Source organism: Apteryx rowi, unplaced genomic scaffold (assembly GCF_003343035.1).
Source record: "Apteryx rowi isolate R43461 unplaced genomic scaffold, aptRow1 scaffold_19, whole genome shotgun sequence".
Classification (NCBI taxonomy): Eukaryota; Metazoa; Chordata; class Aves; order Apterygiformes; family Apterygidae; genus Apteryx; species Apteryx rowi.
In genome coordinates, this window is record NW_020448196.1 from 5,024,798 (window position 1) to 5,046,062 (window position 21,265).

A 21,265-nucleotide genomic window follows, 5' to 3' on the forward strand; every position below is an offset into this window, starting at 1 on the left:
TGCCAAGAGGGAAATATTTGCTGTTCGGTGCATTTGAAGAAATTCAGGGTCGCGATGGACTTGCACTAGGCAGAAGCACGGACACGCCGGGCCGCTCGCTCCGTGCCCACGGGCGCTCGCGCCGGCTTGCTCTCCCCGACACAGCCGCTTGGGCACACGCGCGTTTGCGTTCTCTCCCCCACGCGCTTTCTCCTTCCCCAGCTCTTCCCCGCGCTTGGTTTGACTCATCTTCCCCTGGCCGGAGCGGCGGGCGGCCGCGCGGCTCGGCTCGGCTCGGCTCGGCTCGGCTCACCGGGCAGCGCAGCCCAGCCGGCCCCGCTCACCTCCCCGGTGCCGCCGCCGCTGCCGAAATAAGTAAGTTTTGCAGCACCGGCTCAGCTGTTCCTACAGCAAACTGCTGTCATAATATCTCCGAGCTATTCCCTGTCTTACAGTCAAAACAACACACGAGCCCTTTCTTAAGTTAGTGAGCTTTATTTAGGAAATAAATAAAACGGTAAGAAAATATGAATGATTGTAATAAATACAGCACTTGTCAGAATTACACAGCCATGAAAAGCATAATGTTTCTAAGCATAATACTCCAGTGTGGTTAGAGGGTCTGGCACATTATTGGGAAAATAACTTTCTGTCTCAGAAAGAACATTTTAAATACGGAAGAGAGAAAGAGCAAGGGAGAAGGAGAGCGAGGGAGAGGGAGGGGAGGGAGAGCGAGACCCGGTGCGCATGTGACGGCAGAGAATATCCAGTTCCTTCCCAAACAAGCCTTGATGGATACGTGTTTATGTTTTTTTCTTGAAATTTGATGCTTCACCACAACTAATTATTTAAAAGGATGCTGTCAAGATAGAAATGAGAGATTTGAACAACCTGCTCGCGCGTCAGCAGCGAGGCCGGCGGCTCGTCGGAGCCCGGGGCGTTTCAGCAGCGCCGCGCGACGCGGGGCGGCAGCCTCCAGGCTCCCAGAACCCAGCGGGCAAACAGCTTCTCCGTGCCCGTCTCGCGCAGCGGGCACAGCATTGCAGAGTCATGTTTTCAGGTGAGACGCAGGAAATACGGAGGAGAAAAAAAACGAGTAAAATAATTTCATAAAGGCCTTTCGCCTCCTGAACGCCCATCAGTGCCTGGCTGCGATCAGGCCTTGGTGCCTGCGGCACCACCCGCAGTCCCGGAGAAGCGAGCCGCGCCGCTAGCACGACTTGGCTGCAGGTTCAAAAACTGCTGCACCAAAACCCGACGCAATTTCACTGATTCTGCCAAACAGTTGTTAAGCAGAGAATGAAGCTACTGAGACTCGTTGCTTTGGGGGGATAAGGTGCAGCATTTGAGCTTTGCACACCTCCAGACATTTCCAAGCCTGACAGGATGGTAAAAATAATTTTTATTCATTCCTTAGCTCTATTTAAAAAAAGGAAAAAAAAAACATTTCTGGTAGTTACTTCCATTCCAGCATGTGAAAAGACTTAAACATCACAGTAATAAAAAGAATAAAGCAAGAAAAAGATCAAATAAATACTTTCTAACAAGTCACTTGCCCTGAAGTTTCAGGAAGTGACTGAACACTTTAAAACGAAGCTCCCGAGGGGTCCTTACCACCGCTCGCGCCAGCAGCTCCGGATTCCCTGTGTTAACCCTCGGCTCCCCGTCTGGTACACAAGTCACACTACTCCTTTCAGAAAGACGAGGGTAATTTAGCCACGGCGCAGCGTAATCTGGCCGTGCTGCTGATGCAAGAGAACATCTCTGCACAGAGCACAAGAATACAGGTCTAAAGTAAATAGCAAGAAATAAATCATCCAGTATACAGGATTAAGCTACAAATGCTACCCCCAACTCCCTGCTTTCAAGGTGGTCGGGAAGCACAAATGGASACCCTGGATCAGCAAACCAGGTTTCCTGGGGGAAAGGAACCTGCCCTCGTCGCCGGCGGGGGAGCAGCCAAAATCCCACGTGGGGGCTGGCAGCCGGTGCAGCCCCGCAGGTGCCCTGCGCCCCCGGCAGYGGGGGTTCCCGGAGGGTCGGTCCCGGGAAGCGAGGAGGAGCTGGGGCTGTGCCCCCCGCCAGCATCCGGCCGGGATGGCGCACGCACACCCGGCRCGGGGCGGCAGACAGAGCAGCTCCGCTTTCCCCCCGCGCAGCTGCACGGGGAAGGACTGCAATCTATACCCCAAAGAGCAGTATCGGCCGTTTTTACGAAATAATCGCAGTTTCCATTGGCAATAGCACCCGTCACGCGGCACTGGGCAACGTCCTCGGCAGCAGCTAGCTCCAGCAGGCCGATCTTCAGCCGGTGTGAACTGATTCGGCGGAGGACAGGCTCAGGCGCCCTCCTGGGTTTTGTGTGCGCATGGAAGCTAACGCCAAGTCTCGAGCTGATGGTTCCTCTGTTGTAAACTAATGAAATTCAGTGGGTGATTTACCAGACGCGCATATTTCGAGATTTACTAATTTGTTTCTATAATGCATTTAAGGAAAAGTGTGTCTTCTTTCACATAGGCATATTTAGGCGACTGTAATTTGGACAGAGGAAGGAACATAGGACAACCGCTTGCGACATTCATGTCATTCACCGGTCTCTGAAATGAAGCAGATGTCAAGTCTGGGCGAAATGCATCAATAATGTGTTCTCTGTTGTTTTGGTCCAGCAACATAAATGTAACCTGAAAAACAGTAATGGAGCAAATGCAGCAATGATGAGTTCTTGCTTTAAAAAATAAACTAGAAAATATCAGAGACAAAAGTACAAACATGCTGCAAAAGCAGCTGGATAGATTCAGTAGAGATCGATAATTAAATGCAAACTAAAATGAATGTTTCACAACCTGCAAGGTCAGCTAACGTGAACAAGGGAGACTGTAATCGTTCCCAGATGAAATATTTAAAACTATGCCACCCATAAAATAAAATAAAGTAAGAAATTATTTCTTGGTAGAGAATTGCACAGCGCAAAGACTTTTTCCTCTCTCCCCTGACAATTTAAACAAACCACGAGTTTGGTTACAGTCATTACATTCATTCTGTTAGTGTGGTTTGGAATCAAAAGAAATAGCTCAGTTCTCTGTATGCAAATATGTAGCAGACACAACCTAAATATCAGTCTAGAATTTCCCCATCTCATTATCACTTTTATTAACTTACTGTTCTTTAGCTTGGAATGTGAAATATATATAATACCTTTTTAATATAATGACGATTGTGAACTTTGATTTCTATTTTCCTTGGCTACTAAATAGTAGTAAGACTATTTATATGAAAGGCTCACAGAATTATTACCACGTAAAGGTAAATGCGGAGATCAGATCCTTATGCATATTTTCACTGTTTCTCTAACTATTGTTGCCATTATCAGATTGCATTTATGTAACGAGAAAAATAAGAGCAGGGTAAGGGACTTACTTGGGATCACRTAAGACATCTATGGCACATCTGTAAGTGGAATTTTAACCTCCCATTTCTAACACCTATGCTTCAGGCAGCAAATCATAAATTGATAATTTCCATATATAGGGAGAGCCAGGAAAAAATATGCCTCTGGCTTAGTCCCAGGTGGACACAGGTTGGGATATATCAACCTTGAACCTGCAGGGTTATTTCACTATTCTGGCGTTTGAATATCCTTCAAAGCAAAGCATGGGATCTCAGTCGGAGCAGCTTCCCCTGCGGGTAACCCGCTCCATTCAGAGAGGAATTATTATCCACGATCAGAGCATGGCTTATAGCCATCAGAGAGGAAAACGGGAAAACGCTCCAACTTCCACTCAACTCAACAGGAAAAGTCCTCTTGAGTTCAGTGGGAGAAGTACTGGCTGTATGCTAGGATCAAGATTTGAAAAGGTTGCCCTTTCACAGGATGCAAAAAACATCACAGGCGACGGCAAGAGACTCCACAGGAGAAAAAGATTTGGGGGGAAAAGCTTTTYGGCAACGTGAGCTCGAGAAGTCCATCCTGCTCACCTTGTGTCTGAAGGGCCAAGGAAGCAGAGCATCGTAGTCCCCCTTCATGACAACGAAGAACAGAGACACGTGGGTCCCTTTCCCGGTCCCATCCCCATTCAGGTAAATCCGCAGGCAGACTTTGTAGCCGTACTTTGCAGTGTAGAAAGCTGAAAATTAGAACTCCCCGTTAGCAAAGCCTCCTTTAAAAAACAGGCAAAAATAGTGTCCTGACGTACGGGAGAAGAGTCAGAGCGTGACGCGCTCTGGTATCACAGGGACGAAGAGAGCAGACAAATCAGCATACCCCGGAGATTTACAGCTATAAGCAACCAAAATCCAGGGGTTGGAGCCCTTTCGGTGCCTTATACCTTGGTGAAAATTCCCTGTTCTTCTCCACGCAAGCGTATTTTACCTAAAGCAATTTACTTGCCGCCTGGGAGGTAACTGCCGCCGAAGGCAGCGGGGCAGCAGCGGGCCCCGAGGCAGCGGACGAGACGAGCCGGCTCCAGCAGATGTCACTGCAGGTAGCTGTGCTCCAGGGCAAATCTCCGACCGAGAGCCCAGAGCAGCAGGGCGCTGCAGGAGAAATGCAGGAGAAGAAATGCCGTCTTCAGGCCGCGCCGATTCCGCATCCCCAACCATTCCTCAGCTATTTTACATGCGCTAACTTAGGAGCCTGCTTTTTCCCCTTTTATTTCCAGGCTGAAACACCTTTAAACCAAGCAATTCAGCCGGATTTGAGACCAGCCTTCCTCTTCCGAGCAGTGGTTTGGCCGCCAGTGCTGCACCTGCGTCATAAGCAGCGTGCTGATGTCTGATGCCTGCAAAGCAGCCTGGTTCCACCCTATTGCCGATACCTGAGTCCAAAATGTGCTACCATTTCTTCCAGAAAGATTAAAAAGAAAACTCAGCTCTCTGTGTATAGATGTAGGTATGCATCTCTGGGACTAGAAGGAAAAGCTGCAAATGCAAAAGCATTGGAGAAGCATACGGTTATCTGAGAGGTGGCTACGGCCAGRACAGCAGCAGAAACAGCCTGCGAAGAGTGGCCCTCCAGCCCCGTTCCCTCAGGCAGCCTTGCACGGAACAGGCCTTTTTGGATCAGGCAATTACGGCTGTATTTGGCCCCACGGCACCCCTCCTTTACAGCTCTGTGGAGGAGTAAGTCACAGCACCGCTCCTAATAACAGGCAGGAGAGTGTGATGTCTTTGCATGAACAGCATCTTAGTCTGAGGAGCTATTTTAAAGGACCTTCTGTCCACATTAGCAGAAAGAGGCACCGTTCTGGAGGAGCCGGTGGGTTTTCCAAAGGTCTGAGTTTTGCTAACACACGGATACGCCGTGCATTTTACCTGGTGAATACAAACTGACTGTTCTTCCAGTCACCGAGTCTTGTAACTTCCTGCCCACGTCCGTTATTTTCCACAGAAAGACCCCATCGTAGGAAGCCTGCTCAGAGAACAGGAGACTCTTGTGCAGGCTGCTCAGGCCTGCATCCTTCTGCGTCAGGCACCGGTGCAACTCGGCAATCTGGAAGAAAAATCAACTCTCAGACCACGCCACTCTCCAGACGGTTGTGCTACAGAAGCAGCAGACTCATTCAAGAGTCCTAATGTTCTGGAAGATCTCCTTTGATTTCTTTTTAAGTGACAGTTATGTATCAAAAGGCACAGCTGGATAAACCTTTTTTTGGTTTTCCAGGCAAAATGCTGCTTTAAGAGGATCAGCCAATTAAACAACTGTCTCGCTTGCTCAGTCTGATCATGCCAAATTCCGGACATTCAAAATTCCCAGGGAGTTCTAGGTGCCTAAACATGGATGTATATAACAAATATTAGAGCTCCCCATTTGAAAATTTATCCAAAACAATGAGAGGATCCTGCAGATGTGTCCAGAACTTAACACCTCACAGCTCCATCCCTGTCCCCGAATCTACACCACCTTCCTCGGGTATGTGTATGCAACTGTTCTTTATACAACAAGCACACCAACAGTGCCTACCATAAATATTTACCTTCAGTTCCAGGCCTCGTATTATATTTTGATCGAGTTCACTCTGTCTCCGAAAGGCTGTGATTTCCAAGTTAGAGGTCTCCACCTCTTTATTGAGCACTGCCACGATATTCTCAAACACATGCAGCTTATTTTCTAGCTCAGAAATCACTTTCTCCCTCACAATTTGTTGCAGAATTGAATCATCTTCAGAAGCAGAAGGTACAGGAAAACAGTCTACTTCCAGATCCCCATTGACTTCCACACCTGCTGGGATCTGCAGATCAGAGATGCTTTTTTCTGCCCCGTTCACACCCAGCTCTGGCTGCGGGACGAAGCCGTTTGCCGCTGTGGCAGCAGGGCACAAACTCGCCTTCAGTTCCTTTATGTGCTGCAGCAGCAGCAGCATGTGGGCCCCAACTGCATTTTTTTCATGCTCCTTCATCTTCTCTTTGCTTCCCTGTAAGAAGACACTGTCAATACGCTGTCTATGCAACTACCATAACTGGCCTGGAGCCAAATCAAGCAACGCTCCCTTTAATTTCTTGGGAGAGACAGAGATGGAAGAACTGCAAGATACAGGTCTAGCAGACTCTCGGGGGAGACGTGGAGAAAAGAAAACCAACAAGCTCACTAATGGTCAGTTTAGGGGATGTGTTTACATGTGGACACACGCTACATTAAAAGAAAACCATTGTCGACAATTCTTGTATTAAACAGGACACCAGGCAGAGTCCCAGCATGATTCTCAAATAAGCCAATATTTAATACACATCTTGTATACAAAAGATGAGATATACCCGTAAGGCAGCAGGTGCAAACTAAAATCCAAAGCAGATTTTAGAAACCATTCATTGTTTTAAGAGGCATTACCCCGAAGAGAATATCCAAACAAGAACAGACCAGCAGATTTGTAAGAAACAAAAATTTATATCTGAAATGACTGCACAGTGCAGGACACAGAGCACCCCAGGCTGAACTGCACCTTTACCCACTGCGAATCCACGGCAGTTCCAATATCATCTCTCTTGGTCTATTAAAAATTGGTACATTTCTCTCTTTTCTTAAAAATATATTTAAATCAAGGCCTACTACCCTGAACACATAGGCTGGCCTAGGCCAAAGGCACAGCACTGAATTGAATGCTATTTGAGGCTTTCCTGAAGGCAGCAATTTAACTCACCCTAAACGAACAGCCGACTTCAGAAAACCGACACCCATCCTTGTTGATTAATGGTGCAGAGTGGTTCTGTTGAAAAAAAGGCAAGAAAATAATCAAATACCACTTTCAAGACATTCTTTTATTTACCTACAAACAACTAGGCCACATCCCCAGCAGCTATAAGTCAGGCTAATTCAAGTCAAGACTTTACACTACCAACAGCTTTGAAAACTCATTAATAAATCAGCCAAGTGTGGCGGATCGCCGAGTTTCTTGCACGCAGTCTGGCAGGTAAATGTCCTTCTAACACAGAGTCCATAATGATATAACAGAATTTAACAAGCCACAGTGACCCTCCAGTGACAACTCCTCATAAATAACACGCCAACGCGCCAAGTGGCCCGTCGCGGTGGAGACCGCCGTGTGCACAGGCACCGCGACCCTCTCCCTGGCCGCAGGGAAAGCAGGCGAGAGCTGTGCCTTGCAGCTCCTCCTGCAAACCAACGGCTCCGTCAGGCCACAAGCACGTAGCTCTCAAAGGGTCACCTGTGCCACAGCATATTCCTGTTTTGCTCATCTGGGTCTCCCTGAACACTTGAAAGGAAACAAACATTTCCCTGGTTTTATAAGAGGAACAGAGAAGATTAATTTAATAAAGATAATTGTAGGGGCAGCGAGGAGAAGGTAGTCAGCAGAGCTATGCTGGGATCTAAAAAGCAGCCAGAAACCACTGCCATATGCAAAGATGTTCTTAGATGTTCATTTAATCTAAATGAACAAGTGACTCTTCAGTGAATTGAAACAAAAACTATTGCATCCACTCATGTTTTACCTACCTTTTCCTTTGATGGTGTTTCTGTTTGCACGCGTTTTTCTTCTTTATATAAACTGCCTTCACATGAATGTTTCTATCATTAAAACAAGAAGCAAACAATTGAGTACACTACTAAAACCAATGACCATCTTTACTCAGGACTCTTTGAACCAAAGCTTGCATTTTCAGGGAATGCTATTCCCATTTTATAGAGAACTGAGGCTTGTTGGGGCTTTTTGACAAGAACTAAATGAGAAGTATTATTCTGTGTCGCGGAAGAAAGAGTTTGCAGTAAGTTGCTTGCTCTCTTCCTGAACGGTGTGGATTTAAGGGCGAGCAAAGGAAGGAAGGGTGGCTTCCCCGGGAGCGCTGCAAGCTCCACAACACACGGTGCAAAGTCCTGTACCCCTGGGCAGAGAGTGACTGCTCGGGCCTCGCTACTCAATAGACTGCAGTCTTCTCAGGCTTCTTTTTACAGGAAATAATGTTTAGAAATTTGGGACTAAAGCATATCTGCTAAAAGCGAGTGCTGCTGTTCACCACACAAGGAATTGCAGACCCAGAGACTTCTCAAGCTAAGTCTCTAAGCTGATTACTCGTCTTCCCAGCCTAGCAGGTATTTTCAGTGACGGCTCTCCAGATGCAATACCTGTTAAATGAAAGTACAAAGTGTGATCTTTCACTTATGGGGCCCAGCGCTTTTGGAAACTACTTACAGATGCTTTGCAAGGTCATCCTGGGAAATCTGATACGCGACTGGCAATGGACGTGTCTCACCCAGTTCAAACTATAGTATGTGCACACATATACACACGCACATATATATGTACACACACATATGTATGCAATGACATGCAGGTAGATTATGGAACAGAAAGCAAATATACAGGAAACCCAAATATAAACTCTTCATGTATTGGCTTCATATAGCTTGCTTAATGTGCAACCTTTCTCAGATCCTGCTTATTAACATTTTGAAGGCAGGAATCCAAATTTTCCATCATGATGTGCTAATGCAAAATGCATTAGTGCTAACATGAGACTTCCTGCCATTTCTGGCTCCAGGAAGAAGGGGAAAATAATCCTCCTGCCATTGGTTCATACTACAACTGTAATTTGTGTATTTAACACAGCAACTGTCAGCTTTCAATTCAAACTATTCAAGGGTTTTGCCTTTAATCTTTATAAACGCCTTTGCATGCCAGTACATTTCCTAAAGCAGACTGGAAATTTTTTTGATAAAGCCATTCCAGCAGTCCTCAAGGCTTTCCTCTGCAGAGTCCTGACGTTTCTGGTTTAGATCTTCAGAAACACAGCCACAGGTTTTTCCCACTCCCTAACTCATTTCTGAATACTCTGTATCTTAGGTATTGCACAAAGTGTGCTTTTATTTTCTTCTGCTTTCTGCCATTTCACTCATACAGATCACTGACTTCTTGAGCTGGAGTGGGGTTTCAGGGAGGTTTCTTTAAAACATAAGGGAATGCAAAAATTATGGGGCCAATAACTGATTGGCCAGGATGGAGAGAGGGAGAGCAGTGCCCAAAGTTTCCTATCTGCTCCCAGAGGATTGTGGATGCATGAAATACACATAAATAAGCAAATTTCATATGCCACATGGCGGCAAATTTAATAAAGCAGATCATGTAACCAGCAAAATTCCAATTTTATGAACACTAAATAAGGCAGGCAGAGAAAAATCAACATCTCAAGGCCAGTCTCCTGCTTGGTTGCCAAGGTTTCCTGACCAAAAAATTAATCAGATGATAGCTAACCAGAAGGAGGGGAAGGGAAACAACTCTTGGCTGCAGGAAAATGAAGCCCACTGAGGTGGATGTGCGGTATCGCAGACCCCGAAAAAGGGAAAGGTACTCTGGGAACAGGCTCATGCAGCTCAGGTTTCCTTCTGCAGCCTGCCTGCTGCACTTTCCCAAGGCTGAAAGGGATTAAATGTTGCCACCTTCTGGCATTTGCAGTTTCTCTGAAAAACACACCGGCTTTAGCGCTGGTAAAACGTGTCTGGGTCCAGGTTTTCTCCTCCCTCGGTCGGAGTTGTTATGACACCAAGAGCGCTTGCAAAAGCTTCCCAAGAAGCATGTTTTCGCCAGGGTGCCTCATTCTTACCCCAGAGGGACTGCTCTCCCCATGGTAAGTAAATCTCACAGCTCAGTTTTCTGAAAGGTGCAAACCTGTGGCAGTTATGGCCAATAAAACTATCCCGTTATTTCCTTCTGGCTATCTTTCTGAAATATTCACCGAAGCCCTCCTGCTGGGTAGGTCTTACATCACTCCGCTCCCATTCAAGGACCAAGCTCCAGGCCTGGCAATTATTCTCCCTAAATCATCCGGAGGGCTCAATATTCACTGTGCTACACCCCAAACGAGCATCGCCCCAGCCACGTTTTCTGCGATAGCGGAGCCCACGGGGCCAGAAGTTAGGGTGGGATGAGGCGATTTGCAGAGCTTCCAACTCAAAACACACATAGCAGCGTTAGCAGGGGCATCCCGCATCCATGCTGCTATTGTGCTGTTCGAGGAGTTTTTAAACTCAAAATGTCATAAACACAGCATGATGCACTTTCGTCAGGAGGCCGAGAAGTGCGCCGCTGAAGCTGTATCCTTGGCAATGTCTCTGTGCTCATCTGCCCCACGACACCATTTCCTCCTGCAGCAACGCGGAATACTTTCTATTAGCTCATTCTATGCCCGCAGACCACTCCCAGAACTTGCACACCATCAAAAATGGGGAAAAATCAAGAGCATTTTTTGAGTTCAAATGATTGCAAAAAGTCACTTACAACCTACCAAGTCAGTAATGCATAATGTTGCCTTGTTATAATAACTGTGAGCATTGACTGAGAAAGCCATTGCATTTAAGTAAGAACGCAATACTTTTGGTAACATTAACTTAGAGGTTTGATGATCAACTAGAATCTTGTGAAAAAATTTGTTTGTTCTTTTAAAGAGGATTTTTAGCAAATGCTGGGAACAGACTAGCGTTACCTTGCATTATACAATTTGCAAGTCCTTGTCACAACAGTGGAAAAACAATTTAAACATAAAAATAAAATTAAATATGTTTAAGTAGCCACAGAGAAATTTCTGGCAGATTCACAGTACACTCTCCTGGTCTCTACTGCCGCCGCGGCTCACTTGGAGAGTTACGCCTGATGGTGTCTAATCGATACCATCTACCAGCTCAGGAATTCTACCTGATAAAAGCCGGCCTTACAAATTTCTTGGCAACTTTATTTTGATGAAAAATCTAGCTGCTTTCAAGATCTCTTCTCTGCCACCATTTGCGTGCCTCTGCTTCTGACCCACCTCGTACTCCGGGACATACTCTTAGAGACAGGAGCTAAAACACGGGCCCCCCAAGCCCTGGATGAATACGCAAATATGATTTCCTCCTTTCTGTTGTAACATCACAAGCAGACTATCAAACACCGTCCATTTGCCCCTCCAAAACCTGCACGGAAAAGTTAGCAAGCGCAGAAAAATTATGTGTTGTCCAGGTGCAACGGCGTTCATGAAATCAGGATGAAAAAATCTCATGATAGATTAGTTAAGCCATTAATATAAGGCCCTTAGTTAAAACAAAGAGATGTTCTTACTTGGTACTCACTACTGGATAAACTCCGCTTGCACTTCTGACACACTGTCACGTTATTAACACATCCATTTTCCAAATGATMTGCAAGTTTCCGCCTCATCACCATGTGTCCGCAGCCAGTGTGACAGGGGATTAAAGCATATTCGCACAGGCTCTGATGCTCCTGGAAGTTAAAATTATAAACCGAACTGTAAACTGCAGGTACGTGTTTATCTATAAATTGTCTCTGTTCTTCCAGCAAAGATCTTGGCTTTGCATTTCTTCTAAGATTGGGTAAAAACCCACTCCACAATGTTACAGTGATTACTGTTGAAAAATTCACCTCCTTTACTGAGGCTTTTTTTCTTGTTAATTCTTAACTTAAAAAAAAAAAAAGGAAACTTTATAAAAATTCAGACATGAGCTCTCTCTTGAACTGCCTCTCACTAATACTTTTGTTTAAAAACAACATGATGGTGGTTTCAGCTTCTTTCCTTGTCTTAGAGGATCCCTAACTTTTTGCCTTTTTTTTCTTTTTTCTTTTTCTTTCTTTTTGTGCAGCACTGCAGCCATGCAGCTCTGGCTGGCAGGATTCACAGGCCATCTGCCACGCAGGACGTCTGCCGACRTCTCTGCACAGGACAACAGAATGGACATCTGTCACCTCCTCTACAACAGTTAGGACGCAACTCTTAGCTATCTTCAAAATAACTTTTAAAATGCTTCCACTTCACAATTTGCATTCGCTCATCCGAAAAAGAAAAAAAGGCAGCCGTGTTCCTTTCACTACTGCCTCCAGCAGTTCAGCTTTGAGATTCTTAAAAACACAATATTTCACTGAAGACTACTTATTCTGGTCGCTTCTCCTGAGGTGCCCGCAGGCACGGCGTCACAGCCGCTGTTGCCTGTAAAGGCGATGGCTGTCCCCTACAGAACCGGCTCAGAAGTGCCGATTTCGATCACACGCTGAACTCTCAAACCCATTTTGCGGCGTATTCACGCTGAGAGGGGCTTCTTGCACCTCTCCATCCCTCACCRCTTCGGAGCTGAGCAAACTGGGCTCAAACTGATTCTTCCTTGAAGAGGAACACACTCAAATAGAAAACGTGCAAAATTAGCAGAGGCGACAGAAGAAATGGCAGCAGCATCTCAGAAGCTTATCAGATGCAGCCATACATGTGACACTGCACATCCCCCTTCGAAACGCAGCCAGGCCCTCTGCTCCTGCCCCCGCGGACCAAAACGGAGCTGCTTTGGCACCAGGAGAATTAGCTGCATATTTTTCATGATTCTAATTTGCATGGCAGATTCCCAAATCTTGCCCAACTAAATATTTTGCCTGGGACATTTCACATCAGTCTGAAAAAAATAAGTAACACATTCAATGAACAGGAGACATTTACACAGAGGAAAATTATTTCTCTTATAAAAACATGCTACGCATATTGCTCATAACAATGTCCTGGAGATCAGAGTATTTTGATCCATCAAAAAATGCTTGTAGCATCCTTGCATTTAACTAATAATTAAACCCGTTGGAAAAAAATTGTAATTGATGCAAGTTTTTGCAACATTAATTTCACAAACATTCAGGATGCTCTGGATCTGGTCAAAGTCCTACTAAAATCGACGGTATGTTTTTAGACACTCTGTTGGTTTATATCATCATAAGTTTGCTGATTTTAATGAAGCTACATGAATCTGTGTTTGCTGAGAACCTAGTTTCATTCCTGGTTTGTTCCTATTCAAGGAAGAGCACGTTAACTTAAATAAACTGTCTTTAAACATACTTCGAAATTTTTCATGGTACCAGACCAACTGCATCCCAGGGTCACACAATGTACTTTGAGTTCAGAGATCTCTTTATTAATGGCAGCATCACCGAAAGCCTGGAAAGTAAACACAATAAGGAAAAAAACACTGGTCAGAAAGTACTCCAGAATGTATCTTCAACACAGGAATAAGGTGACTGTGTCAGGATTTCAGATCTTAATAAATCTCTTCTTTTTTTTTTTTTATTTATTGTCTTGCCATAAGATTATTTAATCTAACAAATAGCCTGGAGTTAGTGGAAGCCCAAATAATTATCAAATCATTTCTTTCCTATGGTTCAAAAATAAACTACTTGATATGACATAAATTTATTGAAAAGTATGCCTGGCCCACGACAGCTATTATTTTAAGTTCTTTTTCACAGAAGCCTGAAATACATCACGTGCAACGAACGTGCTGACAGAACCCCAGCTACAGGGCGCTGCCGTGTGCCACTCTAATGAATGCATTTCATTACTGGGGCCATTAACACCTCCTAAACATGCTGCAGAGAGGACTTGAGACTGTTTCGCAGTGAGAGTAAATTTCTCAGACCATGGCTGTTTCCATTTAGTATGGCACTGCGTATTAAAGAAATGTAAACCACATGTGAGAAATTTTTTTGCACTGCATAGGTTTCTTTTCTTGCATTAACCGTGAAGAATTGTACAATTATTATGTAAATCATGAAACACTACACACTTTTAGTATCACATCTCGCACAATCAAAATAGGTACCAAGGTACACAAGGTACAAGGTACACAGGACCAAGACAGTGTTAAGAAGAAAATAGAGAGGTCTTCAGATTTCTCATAGATAGTAACATAGAGCAAGTCAGGAATAGCAAACAGAGGCGGGGGGAGAAAGTGTTTACAAATCATGCCCACACTTTGGTAAGGTTGCCCAAATTCTACACAGTCACCTAAGAAAAGCACGAAAACAAAATCACCACGATCAACATTCCTAAATTTGTTTTTTAATCTAGATACAAAATGTTTTAGACTTATCCACACTTGTCAAATTAAATCACTTGAAGAAGTACAGCCAATTTGATGACTGGTAACAACCGAGATTCATTTAAACAGAGAGTCTCATAGAAACCGCTTCCGCAACCTCAGCCTGCAAGCAAAGTCCACCCCAAGAGGAGTTCTGCACACAAACTGCAAACAACTTCATAAGCAAGGAATTAAAAAAAAAAGTCATGTAGGTTGTACAATAACATGTGTGGCTCCATCTGCATATATGGAAGATTTTGTGTAATCAGCTGGCAATGAACAGTGAGCAAAAGCATACCAGCCCCAGCCTCTAAAATAGTCTAGTCTGATTCATGAGCAAAATCAAAGAGAAGAAATTCAAGTTATCAGGCACATGGTGGCTTTTTCCCCCCGTGTCATAAGAGAAAAACTCAAGGAATTTCCTGACATTACAAAACAGATCATTCAAAATGCATTTAACTACAGGGACAGTCCCAGTAGCGCATGGGACTGCCGTGTGCATTCCCTGTGCTTTTTGTTTCACACCTAAAATTGCCAAATCACTATGGACACGACTCAGGTGAAAAGCAAAGCAGGAAATCCTCAGCTCCTCTTTGTCCACACAGGTCGCYGCTTCAGGTGATTCACCCGAACGTCTTGCCCTCGTATCAGGAACGGGAGCGGACGGTCTGCCCCAAACTTTGATAGGGGCCTGAGTCAGATCCTCGTACAGTAAAWGAAATGACTCACCCTGACAAGAAGGTGCTCGGGGTGGAGCGGAAGGAAACAGAAAATATTTCTCTCTCATTTCATATACGGGAGCTGGACATCTCCCCTCTGTCATCCTGGCCGTTTCAAAGGAAGGTGCTGGTGCAGGGGCTGCTAGGGTTGATAACACGGGGCTGTTGCAGGACGCAGACACACGCCCAGGCCAGCCCCGTCCCAGAGCGGCCGTGAGACAACTGGAGGTCCACTGCCACGTGCCACCCAGGAGCCACCGCCAGGTCCGCTCCCCCTGGGCTCCTGACCCACACGACGTGTGTCTCGGGGCCTTTAGCTAAGGGAAGACTTTGGTCTACGGCTCGCACGGTCAGGAAGAGCGGCCAGCAACACGTTTAACAAGCAGGTCAACCTGCCCCAAAAGCTTTACAAGACGAATCTAGCTCATTTCCTCTGAATCAGCATCTTCGATTGCTCGAGCAAGCAAGGCAGGAGAAAGCCACGCAGGGTTCTGGGCCCCCGGAAGAGCCGGGAGCTGGGTCCTGAGCCAGTCCCGTGAACAACAGCAGACGGGGTGAGCAGAGGCAGGGCAGGACGCCCTCCGCTCCTCCAGCCGAGTCCAGCGCCAGACGCAGACGCTCGGGTGCAGGTACAGATGYGCAGCAGCAGGACCAGGCCTGACGCATACGCAGTACAGCACGGGATGATACACACAGACCGCAACGGGGAAGGGATGAGGGTTACCGCAGAAACAGGTCACGGGATAAGCTATGGCAAACGCACGGCTTGAGCGGGGCTTTCTTCCCCCCTTGTGTTTATATAAACACAGAAACAAGCGGCACTGGGAATCAACATAAAGCAAAGCCACAGCAAAGGCAAAGCCGAGGTTCTCGGGAACAGATATGGAGCAAAGAAGGGACCTGCTGAATGACCTTCACTGTTCGCGCCGCTTACAGAGTCTGGGCCGCTCGCTGTAAGCTGATCCATCCAGGCAGATCCTCATGCCTTTGTGGTGACTGACCTCATCCGGGCTCCCAGCACACACACACGAGCCTGCCCAGGCAGAGCAGCTTGCAAGAGCGGGGCCCTGTTTACAGTGACCCACCCACGGATTTGCAGAAAATCACAGGAGATTTAGTAAAAATCCAGCACCAGAGACATCCCAGAGTCATAAGAGAATTGCCAGTTAACATCAAACAAGCKCACAATGGTTTAGCTGTACCTATCTGTGGTCCCACGATGGATCAGACTCTGTTACTGGGAAACTCATTGCAGAGTTGAGCATTTTTTCCAAGATCCTACCAAGTTCAGCAGTAACCGCAGAATCATTATTTTGCTGCAGCCAGTTCCTAAATTTTGCCAACTGCCTCTTGGGACTCATTTGCCCCTAACAAATTTAGGTGAAATGTGTATCTCTTAGTATTCTGGCAGGTAATCAGAAAGGAGGGAAGCCTCCTGGGCCGGGACTGGGACCTACGGTCTGGTTTGCACTCTGGTGAACTCGATGTTACTGCCTCCCAAGTGCGACTATAAACCCACTCGGTCTGTTTGTACACTAGCCCTTCACACACACAGGCTCGTCGAGGAAAGGGATATATGGCCAAATCGCTCAAAAACACTGCAAGAATATTCTGGGATCACCTGGAAAATGGAATGAAACCATTGAACACTACACAGTGCAAAAATTAACAGAGGAAGCATTTGCCAGTGCGTGATTTTTATCAATGATTATTTTCAGCTAGAAGTTTTCCACTATTTTCTCCGTGCATCCTGGCTTTCAAAGTATTCTCTAGGCAATTCAGCCAACTAGCCTAAACCCTGGCTTCTTCTTTTCTAGACTCTCTTCCTGAAACTTTGGTAACGTGTTCAAAGGGTCCAGAGAACCCTGCTGCCTGAGACTGGGGAATCCACCAGGATACTTACTAAGAATAGTCAGTGACGATTAAGGCATATTTTGACAAACAGGAAAGCAGTAACCCAGGTTACTTCAAGACAATAAAAAATAATTATATGGAAGACTATGGGATTTCACATTCCAGAACCTTATGGTCTTAGAAGGTCCTAACCCTACCATTATACATTTTTATTAAAAACTGTGAAATTCGAAAGACTCAAACATAAGTAAAAATGTGTAACTGGAACACTTCATATTTTATATTATTCCTTTCTAAATCATAGTCCTATGACAACTGTAGAGTAGTCCAGAGAATGGTTAATGATGAACTAATGAACTGTGAGCTATGACTTACCCGTTCTTCTGCCAATAGGCTTCCTTCACTTAAAGTGCTGGGATCCTCCTCTTTGCATTTCTGGCAGATTGGATTTTTATTGTTTCTGACAAAAAGAAAGAACAATGAAATAACAATTAGTTGGTGAAATGTAGGTTACAAGAACTTTGTATGGACATTAACACAAATAAAAACCTGGAAGTAATCATTCCATTCAAAATTCATAGTCTTTCTCATTAAAAGGGCCAATTCTTGAATCCATTGAAGTCAAAGGAAAAACTGCTATTCTCTTCCCCAAGACCAGGCCCAGGCCCATAAATCTGATCTGTATTTCAGCAAAATGAGAGCAGCGAGGATTGTGGAAAAGCATAAAGCTGGGAGACAATTTATCTCATGAATTACACAAAAACACCATATAGGAAAGGTAATGCGAAAAATGAAGTCTTTTCAAACAGGGAGGAAACGCCCATTTTTCTGTGACAGATATTGAATTGCAAAACATAGTAAAATTGGTGCAGAACTGAGGTCTAGAGGGTAAACATCCTACCGCAGATAAAAAATGTTTTGACTTGCTCTCGAAACATTTATTGTAGAGTTTCACATAAGAAAAGTGAACAATAAACCTTTGTTACGGAGATGTACTCCATTGCCAGTGCAGTTTATCATCCAGGTGAATCATGCACTAACACAGGCCAAGAGGCTCATCAGCAGAGTGCCCAGCTGACCAGGGGAAGAGCGTAACATAACTGGTTTCAGACTGTACAAGTCACCTGGTTTGAGTCAGTTTTCTGTTTGTGCCACAAGGCTCCAGTGGGAAGATACAACAATTCAGGTTACATTCTAACATCAGTTTTCTTAACTTAAGATACATGTTGCTTCATTAAGAGGCTTTGTTCTGGGTTTACCTTAATGGATTTGCATCGGTAGGTTAAATACATTCAATTCTACAGTGCTGCCCTTCAAATCACCTGTGGCCTGTGCACGGCCTCAGCTTCCCAGGCGACATTCGCACTGTGATCGGAGCTGGGGCTGCAAGCATGGGCACACCCCAGCTCACAGTAATGATACCCAGCAGGAAGCACAGCGACCGTCTTTAGACTTACTGAGCCAGTGCTAAAGCTCCAGTCACTGAATCTTGAATGCTGCTGTTTTCCAAAACATCAAAATTAAAGTTAGCTCAGGTACGTGGACTGCAGTTTTAGCTCCCATCTGCAGTGCAGACGTAACCTTTTTCAAAGGCTCTGAATCAAGGCATAAGTGCCAAAAGAAAGGGGAAGATAGAAGCAACTAATCAACCACAGCAAATACCCACCTAGCTCCTGGTTTTCAGGTTCTCCAAGAAAAGGGCTGTCATTGTCACTAATGGCAGCACCCTACTCTATAGGGACCCAGCTGAGTTTATTAAAACTAAAACTCTAAGAAAGCAGGTGTTAAACTCCCATAACATCACTTGTCAAAGGACTGTAGAGTCTTATGCAAGTATTAAGTTAACCTGACAATAGTTCTTCATGGTTACATCAGCACCTTTATCTCACACTTACACGTAGGGAAGCTGAAATCTGTCAGTCCCAGTAATCCTGCCTTTCCCATCCTATAGAGACTCCCATGCTGGAAAGAAGGAAGGGGTGCAGAGTGCCCCTACAGTCTGCAAGAGTTAAATATTCCAAGGTGATAAAATGACTACTGTACAGTGGGCCAGATAGTCACGACCTCTTATCTACTGAGTATCTCGGCGCAACACAGCTCTCGGGTGCTTTGCAGCCACAGAGTCCGTCCCAGCCATGTGACCCTCCACAGAAAGGACCTACCGTACGATCCATGCCAGGCAAGCGGAGCAGTAGCGATGCCCACACAGCGTCTGCAGGGCTTTCTTCAGAATATTATTGCAGTTGCTGCACAGGTACTTCTGATCGGGCAGATCTTCACAAATGCTGGTGGGATATCCAAAAGGAAACTCATTTTCATCGGGAGAAGAGCCGGGGACATCCTCCGGGCCTTGGCTTGTTTTCTCAGCCATCTGAAGCAAACTACTGCCAAAGATGAGGAACAAAATAGGTGCTGAAACAAGTAGACACCCGCTCACTTAGATGTGAAAGAATACATCAAGCATCAAAGTCCCCAAAGCAACTCCAGACCTGTGTAGTAATCTAGTGATGTTTAATTGAATCTGTAGCTGACATGCGTGGCTAAATGTCACAGAGGGGTTTGACTAGGTACCAGCAGGAAATTACTGTACAGATTTAAAATTCCCCTGAAACACAATATGAAAATGGACAATGTATCAAAATCAAGGTTTGGGGTTTTCTTCCCACATAATTTTCTGGTTTGTAGAAAGATGAAGTGAATAGTCCCATCATCTTTCAGCTATAATCCCAGCGGTCAACATCGCACAGAATTATTTCCTGTAGAGTAAATCCCCAGTAGCCCTCAATTCCCCATAGCCAGAATTTGTGATTATGCTTTATAGATGCAGAAACTGGGCAACTGATGTGTTTGCAGCGACTTTCCCAAAATCATAAAACTGGTGGCAAAATGCAAAGGGAATCTCAAGCCCAGGAAAAGCTAACTTAACAAGCTAAGCTTGTGCTCTAAGCAGAGCCACGCACGCAAAGGAGCCAAGCACGGCCAGTATCAGTTTCAGTTAAGGAGGGCTGCACAGCTGAATATTTTTGGAAACGTAACCAAAACCRATTCTGGTGGTCCCCACAGAGCTTGGGAAGTTCAAGACAGGTTTTAACAAGGGACCTGGCAGTCTGATTGTAATGATGCCTTGATGAATCTGCTTTTTCCCATGACGGTACTGACACACAATAATCTATCACAGGACCAACTGTGACATTATCAAAATTAGCTTTGACTAGCAAATGTCAGGGAAAAAAATGAAATCAATATTAAAAAGTTTTTAGACATCTTCAGGTTTCCATCTTACTGCAAAGATCTGAAGCTCTAAGCTCACTGTGACAGACAGAAGCCTTAAGAAATAAAAAACTAAATACCACGTTAAAGCAGGACAAGGTTCTCGCAATACTTTGGGCCAGGCCTATAAAGCGACATCTGGAGAAGGGCTCCGATTCTTTGTCAGAGCCCAGAGGTGCCAGGCTGCCTTACGCCGCCGAGCTCCCCACGGGTTGGCGGTCCGGCTGAGGAGGCATCGCGACGCTGGTTGTGCTCACACGTGGCCACGGGCCGGGAAGGGAGCGGCCTCGGTGGCTGTCTTGCACAAAAAACTTAATGCCAGGAGATCCACGTTCAGTGCCTTCCCCCACGGGAGAGCGTCCAAAGACATCTCCCACCGTCCCATCAGGGACTGTTACTGCTGCAGACACTCTGCACCTCCTGCTGAAGCTGTTTGCTATGTAGAAAAAAACTAAACTTTTTTGCAGAAAAAGAGCAGAAGCAGCGGCTTGCGTCCAAAACGCAGAGGTTAGGGCATCCCCCGAGGAGGGGACAGGGAAAGGGATGCTGCCGCCCTGCTTGATGAGGTGCCTGAACCACAGGCTGGAGCAGCATTTAAAATACGCCTCTTTTAACAGCATTCGCTGTTGGCTAGTGTAGGCGACTCTTCGCATGGCCACTCTGGATTTAACTCTTTCTAGGCATCCGAAAGGCAATTCAGCAACCGATTACAGGGGCTGTCAAATCTGCCCAGAACCTGAAAATGCAAAATCGCGACGCTAAACGTTACGGCCTGCACATTTAGCGTCACAGCACCCACGCTCCGGGGCGACCCACGCTCCCGCTGCGGGGGCAGCGGGCCGGTACCCGCTGGGTGACACGGGGGTGGGGGGGAAGGAGAAGGTTGGTGCAGGAAACCCCTCCGCCGGCTGCTGCGGGAGCTCTGACGCCTTAGCAGATCCGCCCGCAATTTCCACGGGCCAGGAAGCCCCTCTGCCCAGCTGGTTTGCATCAGCGAGGCTTAATAAAAACAGTGCCTCACTGCGGGGGGGGGAGGTTAGCAGGCCCCGGGCGGATCCCGCCGTGCAGAAACGCGGAGGGCGGCGCGCCGGGAAGCGCAGGGGCCGCGGAGAGGGGC

General features: G+C 45.9%; 1 protein-coding gene across 1 annotated transcript in view; it reads right to left on the reverse strand.

The window, feature by feature from the left end:
• Positions 1-460: 460 nt before the first annotated feature.
• Positions 461-21,265, reverse strand: part of TRAF1 (TNF receptor associated factor 1) — a 27,255-nt gene continuing 6,450 nt past the window's right edge. Inside the window, exons 2-11 of the mRNA XM_026062208.1 lie at positions 19,041-19,259; positions 17,254-17,338; positions 13,288-13,386; positions 11,520-11,681; positions 7,928-7,999; positions 7,113-7,178; positions 5,952-6,389; positions 5,290-5,467; positions 3,955-4,103; positions 461-2,660 (exon numbers count right to left, since the gene is read on the reverse strand). Coding sequence (XP_025917993.1) covers positions 2,445-2,660; positions 3,955-4,103; positions 5,290-5,467; positions 5,952-6,389; positions 7,113-7,178; positions 7,928-7,999; positions 11,520-11,681; positions 13,288-13,386; positions 17,254-17,338; positions 19,041-19,249 — 1,674 coding nt within the window. The 5' untranslated portion in view covers positions 19,250-19,259 and the 3' untranslated portion in view covers positions 461-2,444. The remainder of the gene's footprint in view (positions 2,661-3,954; positions 4,104-5,289; positions 5,468-5,951; positions 6,390-7,112; positions 7,179-7,927; positions 8,000-11,519; positions 11,682-13,287; positions 13,387-17,253; positions 17,339-19,040; positions 19,260-21,265) is intronic.